A 14,644-nucleotide genomic window follows, 5' to 3' on the forward strand; every position below is an offset into this window, starting at 1 on the left:
TAATGAAGATACAAATAATTTAGTTGAAAGAGATAAGACAATTCCCCTTAAGCATGAAAATACAACCACCAACAGCTTTCTTTCCTTTTGAGTTAAGCCAAATTCATATAGTTTCTCCTGTTAAACATCCAGTATCATCATTTCTTTTCACTGTGTTTCCTCATTGTAAGTTAATATTTCAAAATTGATTATATGATAGCTCTTGGTGCTTTCAATAAGGATATTTCTATTTATAGGATTTGCTCTTTGTTCTAAGACTTTCTATCCTGTTGTCCAGTTACATTAGCTATGGCAAAAGGTTTCTTAGTATTAAAAATTAAGCAATTGGTAATTCTTCTTATGTTGTTGTCTCAACAAATGTATTAATGGTACTCATGATGCAAAGAGGTATTTTTTGTTTCAGAGATGTCATCTTAAATAATTATCCCTGGTTGTGACTTCATTGCATAAAGATAGTACAATAGGATGAATTATTTTTGTGGCATTGACTTTTTCTTTGGAAGGCTGTAGTTCATCTCTTGCCTTTTTCATAATAAGCAACAATATTGTATTCCATTTATTGCTGACAGTTTATATTTTCTTTTATTAACAGAGATAATTTTAATAAGCTGGAGTGTTATCACCATAGAGACTGATCACAGCTAGCCTATAAAGAATACTTTTTTTAGCTCTCCTTTATATAGTTGCTCTGAATTGTAGATGACAAACTACCTGGTGTTATTAAAAAGCTGATATTTGTTAAACTGTTAGAAAATGTTTCTCACTTTTTAGTGAGAATCCTTAACTACAAAACTGGAAATAATTTTAAAGCGCATTAATACTAATGTGGACAACTTTCTAATAACTGAGAACTGTACTTAATATTTGGGAGAAAGGATTGCAGCCGGGTAGTGATGCAAATTGACAAGACTGGATCATATCAGAAAATGCAAACCCAGAACATCTTTGTAAATATTATTTTGGCCTACTTTAGGTTACACCAGTGGTGGCGAACCTATGGCACGGGTGCCAGTGGTGGCACTCAGAGCCCTCTCTGTGGGCACGCGCACCATCGCCCCAGTCCTAGGCCTTCATCTGGGTTTTATAAAACCTTTTCGCTTTAGGCCTCTGCTGCCGTGTGCAAAAAAAAAAAAGGTTCAATCAATCTGTCAATTTCAACTTCTCGCGGGAAAAAAAAAGATCTTGTAAAGTTGGAATTGATTGATTGAACTTTTTAGTCCCATCCAATCTGCTGTTACCACCGCAGCCATGTCCACCCAATGGGCCACATCCACCCAATTGGCGACACCCACCCGGCACCCGACAATGCATAAGTAGATTTTGGATTTCAGGTTGGGCACTCAGTCTCTAAAAGGTTTGCCATCACTGGGTTATACAATCATTTTTGTGTGTTTTATGTCTCAAAATTAGTACTATTTTTTGTACTCACAGATTGCAGTAGGCTCCAGGGCTTTTAGCAGAAGTTTCAACAAGACACAGGCTACAGTTTAATGCCTAAGAATAGGAATAGGACTTAGGAATTTCTTGTTTTTCTTTAAGGCTTTAAGTATCTCTTAGGGTACTTATCTACTTAACTACTTATATATACAGTACATTTATTCTATATATGTGTTTGTCTATCTATCTATTTATCTATTTGTCTATCTATCTATCTATCTATCTATCTATCTATCTATCTATCTATCTACCTTTGTCAATGTATATTTTTGCTCAGACATGAGATAATAAACATAATTTCTGATAGAATATTTGTAGCTCTGTGTCCTTCGTGCTCTCTGAGCTTGGTGGTTTTCTTTCAGGTGTTTTCTTGCAAGTGATTTAATTACAAGCTAGGTAACATCATTTGCGTCTATTAACCTTTATATAGATTCCATGCATGTGTTATCAAGTAGCATGTTTCTTATTTTTCTGATGTCTCCACAACTTACAGAATTTAGAGTGTCATAAATTTAGTGTTTATAAAATAAAGTACTAGATATTTCAATAAGACCTTCGGCATTCAAATTAGGATATGTAAAATTTTCAAAGATTCTGAGAGATTGCTTATGAATAAAAATATGTTCACAGCAGCCACAAGCAAGAAAAATTTCTCAGAGATGCTTAATTGCTACTGAGATGAAAATGTCTTAGATTGCTCTATAAACCAGAGGATCTTTGTTTGTTTATATTGTACCTTTATTATTTTTTATAAATCTTATTCTTCCATTTTTTTCTTACTTTCTTTCAAAGAGATGATACTTTTTTATTGAAATAAGTCTTATTATAACATCTGTATATAATGATTCATGGCCCAGTGCATCATTAATTTTAGTGGCAATATGGAGTGCTGCCTTTCGGTTTGGTGAACAAGGAAGCATAATGTTAACACTGATTACCTGTAATTGAAGCAGATTGAAGTCATTAATGTATTCCAAAATGGATGATTCCTGATTAGATACAACAGTTAATTTTTCAGAAATATAGAAATAATTAATATCTTGCTTTACTTCACATTTTCATTCTTAACAAATACACAACATAGTCACTATGAGAAGATGGCATATCAAAGTACAATAAAACATTCATTGGAGCTGGCCATTGTCCTGAAATAGGTATCTGTTTGCTCCAGCAGATGATATTTATTGAAATACATTTCTTCAAGTGTAACCAAAATCATAGAAATCATAGAATCATAGGAAGAATCTTTTAGTCCAACTGCCTGCTCAAGGCAGAACTCTTATATCATCCCAGCCAAATGGTTGTCCAGTCTATTTTTGAAAATCTCTAGTGATAGAGCACCCACAATCCCAGGAGATAAGCTATTCCATTGAGTAATTGCTGTCACTGTCAGAAAATTTCTCCTGACTTCTAGATTGGATCTCTTTTGACAAGCTTCCAGCTGTTACTTCTTGTCCTGTCCTCTGGTGCCCTAGAGAATAAATCATCCTCTCTTCTTTGTGACAGCTCTTGAAGTATTGGAAGATAGTTATCATGTCTCCCCATTCCTTCTCTTCCATAGGCTAAAAATACTTAGGATCCTTCAATAGGCTAGATATACCTAGGTCCTTTGTTATACAATTTAGTCTCCAGACCCTTTATCATCTTTTTTATTATTTTCTGTACAGTTTCCAGGGTCTCAACTTTTTTGTATCATGGTGACCAGAACTTTTTTGTATCATGGTGACCAGTTTTCCAAGTGTGGTCTCACCAGCATGCTGTCACTTTTTATTGACTTGATGCTATCCATCTGTTGATGCAGCTTAGAACTGCATTGCCTGAGCTGCACACCGCCAATTCATATTTAAGTGATGGTCCACTGGAACACCTAGATCCCTCTCACAGTTACTCTGTTGAGCCGGGTACCTTTTATTCTATATCTATGCATTTAGTTTTGTCTGCCAAATTGGAGGACTTTTGTTATCACTGAACTATATCTTGTTAGATAGGACCCAGGTCTATCAAGAGCCTTCTGGATCTTGAACTTATCTTCTGAACAGGTGGGATAAATGAAATTGTCTCTCTTGATGAAAGCTTTTTGTAATATCTATGGAAAAGATCTTGGCAAGATCTTATTGAGATGAATTGAACTTCCACCAAAGGTATAAAAACAACCATGAAATTGCATTCCTGTATAGCAAATTGCAATGCTATTCCATTCCAGCCCTATATTAACATGTCAGATTCTTAAGTTGCACTGCTTTTGTATGACTGTAATAAGTTTTGGTGAACTGGATTAGAATTTCGTGTAAAAATCTGTACAGCAAAACAGCCAAGAGTCTTACAAGTTTTATTCAAGTAGTATTATAGTATGGTCTCTGATTGTGAATAATTATTTATTACAATCTTGAATTTTGTAAGTAACATGTCTTCATTTGATGTTAAATATACAGAAACCTATGTGAACTTAAGATGCAGTAATAAAGTCTTTGAATAAATTGCTTCACCTCTGTGATTTGCCATCTGTAAAATGAATTGATAGGCAAACCAGAAAAATGAACATAGAAAAACTATTTGTGGATCATCAGAATGAAACTTCTTACAAACCATTGTTGTATTATAATTGCATTGAAAAAGAAAACTAAAATTAATGTTTGCTTCAGTGGATTTCAGTCATTAGTATGCATAAAATGTATCGGCTTTGCTCTCTGACTGTTACTCTGATGCATACTTATGTGCAAGTTCAGCACAGCATTGAACCAACATTTTCAAACATATAAAGTAAATACATAGTGTAGGTGGAATTATGGCAATTAGACATCACACCAACTTCAAAACTCTTTAATTACAAGTCACCCTTCTGTTTATTCTAGAGACTTGGGTGATATGGAACTTCAAGTAAAAGTAAAGGACCAGGTCTCAAATGTGATAGATAGATAGATAGATAGATAGATAGATAGATAGATAGATAGATAGATAGATAGATAGATAGATAGATAGATAGATAGATAGATAGATATACACATACATACATACATACATACATACACATACACATACACATACATATACATACATACATATACATATACATATACATATACACACACATACCATAAAGACAAGATTTGAAATAACTGCATTGGCTTCTAATTTATTTCTGGGGCCAATTAAAAATGCAGGTTCTCATGGAAAAAACCATGAGTTATTTGGGGTCATGATACTGGAAATAAAACTGTTTTCTTCAATATGAACTTACACAAAATGTATGTTAATGATACGAAGAAATATCCTGTTCTTCTTTAAGTATATTTTTGGATTTTTTACATACAATGCACTTATTGTATATATTATTCTATCTGTATATCTATCTAATCTATGCCGACATATGCTTTTGCTTAGATATGAATTAATAAACATAAGTTCAACGGCAACAATAAGTTGTATGTAGTAGAAAAGCTAGATTTCCTACTATCATTGCAAACTAGCATGAAAAGTATTCAACAATTAGTCAGAAAATTGGGAGCCTTTACCTTTATATGGATTCCTTGGACACATAACTAGTAGCACATTTCTTATTTTTCTGATAGCTCCATATCTTACAAAATTAGAGTGTCAAAATTTAGGTTTTACAAAATAAACTATTAGACACTACAGTAAGGCCTACAGCATCCAAATTAGGGTATGTAAAAATTTTAAATATTCTAAAAGATAGCATATGAATAAAAAAAATGTTCACAGCAGCAATAAGCAGCAAGGTGAAAAATTTCTCAAAGTGCTGAATTGCTGCCAAGGTGAAAATGCATTGTGAATTGCTATTCATTATAAATCAGGATATGTGTGTGTGTGTGTGTGTGTGTGTGTGTGTGTGTGTCAGGATTCCGACTAATGAAGTACTTCAAAGAACTGTCAGGCATGTTTCCTAAAGCCTTTATTACAGAGCTACAAATTGCCGATCACCATCATGGATATTTTGATGCCAGAATCTGACTTCCTCTTGCTGGCATCAAACTTTTCTTGCTAAACCCCTCCCTTATCTTGCAGTCACAAGTAACATTATCCAATTAGTGTGAAGGTCAAAAGTTTACTTCCTCTTCCCCCCCCACTCTAAGCTATGTATTAACCCAGTAAATACCAGACAGTTTTGCATATTGTCAAAGCAAGAATATACAGTATTTGCAGCATTGACAGTCTGTGTGTGTGTGTGTGTGTGTGTGTGTATGTATGTATGAATGAATGAATGAATATATGAATGGATGTATCTATTTGTATCCTGACTTATTATTTTTAATAAAAATAACTAAAATTAAAAGTTTAGGTTCTCATGGGTAAAAACCACAAAGTGTTTGGCGTCATGACACCTGAAATAAAACTCCTTTCTTCAATATGAACTTATACAAAATGTATGTTAAAGACTCAAGGCCATATAACATGACTATCTGCTTTAGAAGAAAAATTGGTGAAAACCCGAGGCAAACTTTTATGCAGCACTATTCTGATTTTGAATTCTTTCTAGGTTCACCTAATGTCTCTGGAGTAAGATGATTGATACAAACAACATTGTTCATCCAAACTTTTAACAAGCTCCCTGCTACTGCTATAATTCTGTTTTTTATCTGTTCTATGCTTCTTTTCTTTAGTTTTGAAAAAATATTCCTCTGTTCTTGTCAATGTTCATTTTGAGCATGAATCTCATTGAATGGACTGATCCAAATAAAAAATCATTAAGATTTGTTTATTTGGAAAATTAACTCAAAGCATATAGCTATATGTTTATGGTGAAGCAGCAATTCTAAGATACAATAAAAATAACTTTTTGGTATTTATTCTAAAAAAAAGCCCCAGATAACAAATTTGTTTAATAATCAATAGTTAATCTATGTAGGAATCAGGAGGAATGACATGTCAGATGGTTAAGAAGTGGGCAAGCTGGGGACTGAATGTGGAAGGAAAACAAATAATTGGTTTAGTGTACTAAATTGTTAAAACAAAAAAAGATCATGTTGAGAAAAGATTTTGTTATCTTCTAACTTTAGAAAGCAATAGCATAAGACTGTTATCTTGCTGTTGGTCTCCTGTTCTCAACTGTCTTCCACTATTTGAATCATTAGTATAGGGCATAGAGAACTATATAGTTCCTACTTTGTGTGAAAAAAATTGAACAGATTAACTAGGGATGGCATTTAATATACTTTTGTTCCAGTATAGCATTAATTTACTAGGATGTTGGGAAACTGTAATGCTGAAATATATATTTTACAGTGCAATTAGATGCACATTTATCCAGAAATTGATTTTATTGAGTGTAACTTGCTTTCACATGCATAGGAATATATGTTTTATAGTGCAAGCCAATGCATGTCTATTCAAAAATAATTTCAGTGAAAATTTGTCTCAGATAAATATATACAGGAATGCGAATTAAATTATGTTTTGCCAATTGTGTTCGGGGAAATATAACAGCTTGAAACTTAATCTTTCTATTTCATTCCATAAAATTGTGCTAGTTCAGTAGGTCAGGAGTGCCCAACCCCCAGTTTGTGGATCGGCACTGGTCTGCAGCATGCCAGCAAGCGGGCTGCACAAACAAGCAAAAGTCCATCCTTGGGATATAGGCAATATTCAAAACCACACTCCCTCTGGTCCACAGAAAAACCTTTCTCCATGGCACCAGTCCCTGGTGCCCAAAAGGTTGGGGACCTCGGCAGTAGGTCATGGATATATGAATTTTCTTATTTGTGTCTCAAAAGATTTATGATTTTGGCCAAACCCTTGACATATATCAGTGTTTTAAAAATCTGATCTAAACGTTACAAATCAGTTCTTGCTCAATCTAGTGTCTTTCAGATAGGTTGAGCAAGACACCCATAATTCCCAACAAACTACCCATTCTCCAGCAGGATGGCTGTAGAGTCCAAATGGATGGGTTCTATGACGGCCTTCCTGCCTGGCAGACTGGGTAAAAACTTCGGCCACACCCCTTCCTTTGGGCGTGACCCCAGTTTTGACTCAGTCTCGTAGCCTGGTAGAAGTGCGAGAAGCAGCTCTTAGGAAAGAAAGAGATTTCATCAAAAAAAAAAAAAAAGAGAATCTCCTCTTCCAGTTTCCTCCCCTTTCTCTCTGCGTTAGCAAGCAGGGATCTCTGGCAGCTGAATAGGACACCGACGGACTCCCAGCCAGGATCGTCGGAGTGGTGAGAAGATCGTCAGGGCGGTTAGCCAGGGGGGCTCGGGCCGGTCACTGGGTCTCCCGCGGATCCTCGACCCGCCAAACAGCTGTTTGGCGCGGACATTTCCCGGATCGCTCGCCGATTTCAGGTCCGCCGGGCAGCTGAGTGGCACGGACGCCACTCCGTCCGGCGGAGGAGCTGAGGCGCCGCTCAGCGCCAAACAGCTGAGCGGCGCGGGAAATACAACTGGCGGTCAACGGAGCCGCTGATCAGCTGAGCGGCGCGAGAAGCGCAGCGCGCCCAAACCTACCGGCAGAGCCTCAGCGCCGTTTTTTCTCCCCCAGCGGAGAGGCGCAGCCCCTTAAGGACAAAAAGAGCCACTCAAGCCGGTTAATTACCCTACCGCTGGCTATTAAGGACCGCCATTGTTGGAGCCTCGTGGCTCATCCGGCTACTATTGGGAGGCGGGGCTTCCTCCCATTCGCCATTTTAAACGAGCAGTTTAGCCCGCCGTTCTTTTTTCCCTTTACATTAAGGCATTGGGGCAGGAGGAAGGAAGAGGAATAAAAGGAAGAGAACTGCTATCAGTTCTGAGCGTGGTCTGCTACCACAGCCACAGACCGGGGGAAAGAGAGATATAAACTGCACTTTTGTCTGGACTAGGTGAGGAGGTGAGGAGGAATATTTTTTGTCCTAACTGTTCCTATAGTGACCTTTAGTCACTGCCTTGCAGGATCTTCTGTCCAAAGAATCCTGTCTGTCCGGCCATTGTTGGTATAGGCAGAAGAGGGCACAGCCCCAAGCATCTGCATCTGATCTGCGTACCTCATTCCCCCATTCCAGGCATTGCCTACTCGGGGTGTCTGGCACAATGGCAGACAATGTCTCGTATTCAGTCACACAGGTCCCTCAATTGTCCCCCCCACAGCAACAACAAAAACGCAGATCTTCTGAATCAGAGGTGGGGGGGAAGAAGAAAGCTAAAACAAAGCACCTTTCTCAGAAGGGACAGTCTAAAACGGCTGAGCGAGAGGCTTTGAGGAGACATTTGGCTTTAGAAAGGCAAATTAGCAGGGCACAGAGAACCAATGCCAATGGGACAAATTTGGTTTCCCCTGTCCCAGTGGTGGCGCCCAGCACAGAACCTACTGCCGAGGAAGTGCTCAAGACTTGGTCTCCTCCTGGGGAAACTGAACAGTTAGATTCCTCCAATCCCTCCTCACCAGCTTCTTCACCCGACCACACTCCAGCGCCTCATCCCAGCGACAAGGCGCAGGAGAACATATGGTCGGCACAATTTCATGCATTCATGCAGGATGCATTCTCCCAGTTCATGGCTTCTAAGGGGCAAGTGGCCTTTCACACACCCCGTAAGGGACGGGCTAGGCCACCCCCTACCAGCATCTCTGAAACTTCCTCTCAACTGGGAGAGGGTGACTCAGTAGACCTTGACATGTCAGACATGCCCCTCTCGGAGGACGAGGAGACTACACCTGAGCAGACGACGAGCTCTGGCCTCTTTAACCCAGCGCTCCTAAAATCACTCCTGATAAAGGCAGTTTCCACAGTCAACCTAACATCAGTACAGGATGAGAAGCCCTCAACAAGCAAGGAGGCCAATCCTCTATTTGCCAAAAAGGTTCCACAAGATAAGTACATTCCATGCGCGGAGGTCTTTATGACCACGCTGGAGGAACAATGGTCCTCACTTGCAAGCCCACCGGCACCTAACAGCGCGGAAAGAAAGCTTTTCAACCTATCTCCCTCCTTCTCTAACATGTTAGAGGTTCCTACTGTAGATAACCCCTTGATTTCATTATTTTCTACCTCCGCGATTCCAGGAGACATGGCGGAGGTCTTGAGACCTGAGGAGAAGAAGTTTGAACACTCCCTCCGGCGTTCCCATATGGCTGCAGCCTGGGCGGCCAGAGCAGCCACTTCATCATCATTCTTCGCGAGGGCCAGTATCATGTGGCTGAGGGAACTGCAAGGCACGGTGCCTCCAGACCAGGTCAGAGTACACCAAACATTGGCCAAGCTCCTCGCGGCCTCCCAATTCGTGTCTGACGCTTCACTGTACGCAACAAAGTATGCGGCAAGATCCATTGCGGCCACAGTGGCCTCGCGTAGGCTACTGTGGCTCAAAAATTGGAAGACAGACCTGAGGTCCAAATGGCGTCTCTCGACGTCCAAATACAGTGGAGTAGCCCTATTTGGTTCCATTCTGGACCCACATGTCAGCGAAGGCAGAGACAAGAAAAAAATCCTAGTACATCCATCAAAGAAGTTAGACAGGAGAGGCAGTCAGGACTTCCGGAGACAGGGCTCCCGCCCAGGAAGCCCCTGGGAATGGAGACAGCCCTTTCGATCAGGGCAATCCTGGGACTGGCCCAGAGGCTCACGATCCTTCTACCCGAGGACAGGATCGAACCCAGGATCGCCAGAGCCCGGGAGCCAGGGGCCAGTTCCAGTCCAGACGCCCATATAGGGGAGCGGGAGGCAGATCCTTTAAGCGTACCAAGTGACGCCAAACAGGATACTCCCATTGGGGGTCGGTTAGGAAATTTCATCGAGGTCTGGGAGCAGACCACGACCGACGCCTGGGTTCTGGAAACGATCAGGCATGGCCTGACCTTAGATTTCTGTTCTCCCCCACCAAACCGGTTCATCAGATGTCCCATCTCCAGAAGAGTACACAAGACGAGGCTGATAACTTCGGCCATAGCCCACCTCCTGTCAATTCAGGCCATAGAGAGGGTACCAAAGGAAGAGGAGGGAAGAGGATTTTATTCTATCCTCTTCGTTATCCCAAAGACATCAGGAGGGTGGAGAGCAATCTTGGACCTGAAGGGCCTGAACTATTTCATAAAGTACAGGAGGTTCAAGATGCACTCCTTGAAATCCATCCTAGCCAGCGTCAGGGAAGACGATCTATTATCCTCAATAGATCTCACAGAGGCGTACCTACACATCCCCATCCATCCCAGCTACCGGAAATTCCTCAGATTTACCTACGCGGGTCGGCATTACCAATACAGGGCATTACCCTTCGGACTATCATCAGCACCAAGGGTATTCACCAAGATCCTAGCTGTAATAGCGGCCCATCTCAGGTTGATCCCGGTTCGCGTTCAGTTTTATCTGGACGACATCTTGATTCAGTCCATATCTCGGGAACAAGCAAGGGCAGATCTCGAGACCACAATCCGAACCCTCCAGGGACACGGATTCTCGGTCAATCTAAACAAGAGCCACCTCATTCCCTCAAGGAGACTGCAACACCTGGGCGCGGTGATAGACACGTCACAGTGCAGGGTATACCTTTCCCAGGAGCGACTGATCAGCATATCCAAGCTAATTCACCAAATTCAAAAGATCAGGAGAGTGCCCTTGCTACAACTCTCGAAGCTCCTGGGGAAGATGATATCTTGCATGGGCATCATCCCATGGGCAAGGCTCCACTCGAGGGAGTTGCAGTGGTTCCTCCTACCCTACCAGAGGAGGAACCTCAGCACCTCCAACAGGAGAGTGCTGGTACCAGCACAGGTGAGGAAATCACTAAAATGGTGGCTATCCCCCACGACACTCAAGGGGAGCATATTCAGGGAACCGGACAGGGTCACACTCACGACAGACGCGAGCCTGTTCGGATGGGGAGCCCACTTGGGAGCCCAGATAGCACAGGGCCAGTGGGGACAGAAGGACCTGTCACACAGCATCAACTGGCTGGAGCTCCGGGCCATACACCTGGCCCTCCGTCATTTTTCTCACCTAGTAACGAGGAGGCACGTCCTCGTGCTAACAGACAATGTAGCAGCCAAGGCACATGTAAACAAGGAGGGAGGAACGAGATCAGTGGAACTAATGAAGGAAGCATTGGCTCTGGCTCGGTGGGCAGAAACCAATGTGAGTTCCATCAGAGCGGAACACATCTCAGGGGAGACAAACACCCAGGCAGACTCCCTGAGCAGAGCCAAGGTGGACCAGTCGGAATGGCGTCTGGACCGGTTCTCTTCGAGGAGATCTCCCGGAGGTTCGGACAACCGCACCTAGATCTATTTGCCAACCACAAGAACACACAACTCCCCAGGTTCTTCTCCAGATTCCCGTCCCCGGGATCGGAGGGAACGGATGCTCTCAGGTGCCGGTGGCCGGCGCAACTCCTGTACGCCTTCCCACCGCTGCCATTAATACCGGCGACCATACGCAAGATGATCCTGGAGGGCGCAGAGATGGTCTGCATTGCCCCTCACTGGCCACGGCGCCCGTGGTTTGCCGACCTCGTGGACCTTTCGATATCACCTCCGTGGAGTATTCCCCCGGACAGGGTAAAACTCAGTCAGGGCAAGCTTGTACACCCAGATCCCCAGTGGCTACATCTAGCCGCTTGGCATTTGAGCGGCAAAGCTTAACAAAACAATCTTATTCGGCAGGGGTGATATCGATCATACAGGCATCACGAAGAGCGTCCACTAATAGGATTTACGACGCTACATGGAAGGGATTTTGTAGGTGGTGCGCTTCGCTTCACCTAGACCCGACCGCAGTATCTATCCCTAATATCCTAGATTACCTATTGGAGGGTCTTAATAAGGGCCTGTCAGTCAATACTATCCGCAGACAGATAGCGGCCCTCTCAACTGTACTCTCCTGCGACAACTTAACTTCCCTAGCACAACATCCAGCGATTAGTGCCTTTTTAAAAGGGGCATCTAACATAAAGCCCCCAGTCATACACAGGTACCCGTCCTGGAACCTGCCTAAGGTCCTTCTAGCCTTGACATCAGCACCCTTCGAACCTCTTGAAACATGCTCACTCCATCACCTATCACTGAAGGTAGCTTTCCTTGTGGCAATTACTTCAGCAAGGAGGATTTCAGAACTAGCAGCACTGTCAGTAAGGAAGGATCTGTGTACCTTTTTCAAAGACAGGGTCGTTCTTAGACCAGACCCGACCTTCATTCCGAAAGTAAATAGCATCTTTCACAGATCTCAGGAACTTACGCTTCCCGATTTCTGTCCAAGACCCAAACATAGGCTAGAACACAGATGGCACAAGCTAGACGTGCGAGAGCGCTGTGTTTCTACGTGAAACGCACAGCGGCTTTCCGAAAGACTGAAGCATTATTTGTGTCCTTTCAACCATCAACTATGGGAAAGAAGGTATCTCCTTCCACCATAGGCAGGTGGATCAGAGCCTGCATAGCACAGGCATACGTCTCACAGGATTTGCCAGCACCCACTCAGGTGACTGCCCACTCAACTCGGAGCGCAGCCACATCTGCGGCGTGGCTAACGCAAGCTCCGGTGGAAGAGATTTGCAGGGCCGCAACCTGGTCCTCACCTTCGGTTTTCATCCGACATTACCGTTTAGACTCCCTAGCAGCAGCAGACGCGGCTTTTGGCAGAAGAGTTCTTCAACAAGTCGTATCTGCTCAGAGTTCGGTAGCCTAGACATTCCCTCCCAGGGGGACATGAGGGCTTTGGTATGTCCCATCCATTTGGACTCTACAGCCATCCTGCTGGAGAAGGGGCGTTGTCTTACCTGAACGCCTTTTCTCAGCAGGATGATGTAGAGTCCAAGCCCACCCAGAGGATAGGTCTAGGCAGGGATGTAATAATGATATAATAAAGAGCTGCAATGTTAATTCCAACAAAGTTTCTCGCCTAAGTCAAAACTGGGGTCACGCCCAAAGGAAGGGGTGTGGCCGAAGTTTTTACCCAGTCTGCCAGGCAGGAAGGCCGTCATAGAACCCATCCATTTGGACTCTACATCATCCTGCTGAGAAAAGGCGTTCAGGTAAGACAACGCCCCATCTAGAACATAATGAGATTTTTATCCTGAGCACATCAGTTGGGGAGGTCTGGCCTTGGTGGCTAGTTTATTCTCTATATGATATATCTGGAGTGTCAACATGTGATCCTGTTGAAAGAAATCTTTGTGATGTACTGAATGACTCTTATTCTAAGTCATCATACCTTGTGAACAATTTGGACATTGATAATTACCTCTGTTTAGAGAATTAATTGTAGGCAAAACTTTCAGAGGGATCATGTTTTAAAATGATTTTATTCTCTTTTTCCCCTTCTCACAGATAATGAAAAAAATGAGTAACATCTATGAATCTGCAGCCAATACTCTGGGAATCTTTAGCAGCCCCTGCCTGACCAAGGTAGAATTGAGAGTGGCATGCAAAGGCATTTCTGACAGAGATGCCCTCTCTAAACCAGATCCCTGTGTCATATTGAAAATGCAGTCTCATGGACAATGGTTTGAGGTAGGTGTCCAATTATATATTTATTTAATCTCTCTCTCTCTCTCTCTCTCTCTCTCTCTCCCTCCCTCCCTCCCTCCCTCCCTCCCTCCCTCTCTCTCTCTCTCTCTCTCTCGTACAGTATACTGCACTTTCAAAAGAAAACCACTTGAATTTGCCTAAAGCCACACTTCCTCCTGAAGATGAATGATACTTTCTTATAATTCTTCTAGTGCTGGCCAAATACTTAACTGAAAAGAATAACTCCCAACTGCTGCACGGATGTCCAATTTTGTGTCAGGGGTATTCAGTAGTTTTGTCAGTGGTATTTCTGAATGAAGCTGTTATAGATCCATGCCTGCGTTGGCAGAAAACAATAGGAGAAGAAAATTTGCTGTCTCTATTGCTAATTCTACCTGGTCTTTATTATCTTTACTATTCATCTATCATTACTCCAGAAGCAAATGGTGGCAGGTATATTTTATATACTTTGAGACTATTCTGGAATGGTGTCAGAATAAGAGAGAAAAATCTTATTTCAATACTAGTAGAGCTCATAATTATTTAAACTATTTCATTAATTGGTTGGAAGCCATTGAAGTTAATGAATGCAAAGGAGTAAATTGCTTTTATCAAGGAATGATTGTGCTATGGCTAAATGAGCTGACTGAAAAAAGCCAATATTTTGATCAAGGCCATATTGGGAAAACATTGATTAGCGACTATGAAAGGAATACATGGTTAAGAAATTGGTTAATTGAAATCCAATAATTTGCTTGGAAAAAAAGAAGAAAATGAAATATCT

At 42.1% G+C, this 14,644-nt stretch overlaps 1 protein-coding gene across 4 annotated transcripts in view; it reads left to right on the plus strand.

Annotated features, from left to right (window-relative positions):
* The window catches only part of CPNE4 (copine 4), a 241,192-nt gene that overhangs the window by 48,280 nt on the left and 178,268 nt on the right, over positions 1 to 14,644 (plus strand). For all 4 annotated transcript variants that reach the window (XM_039336215.1, XM_039336212.1, XM_039336214.1 and 1 more), the window contains exon 2: positions 13,681 to 13,863. In XM_039336215.1, coding sequence (XP_039192149.1) covers positions 13,684 to 13,863 — 180 coding nt within the window. In that variant the 5' untranslated portion in view covers positions 13,681 to 13,683. The remainder of the gene's footprint in view (positions 1 to 13,680; positions 13,864 to 14,644) is intronic.

The sequence above is a fragment of the Crotalus tigris genome, unplaced genomic scaffold, assembly GCF_016545835.1.
Source record: "Crotalus tigris isolate CLP2741 ecotype Arizona unplaced genomic scaffold, ASM1654583v1 scf7180000017666.27876245, whole genome shotgun sequence".
NCBI classification, from domain to species: Eukaryota; Metazoa; Chordata; class Lepidosauria; order Squamata; family Viperidae; genus Crotalus; species Crotalus tigris.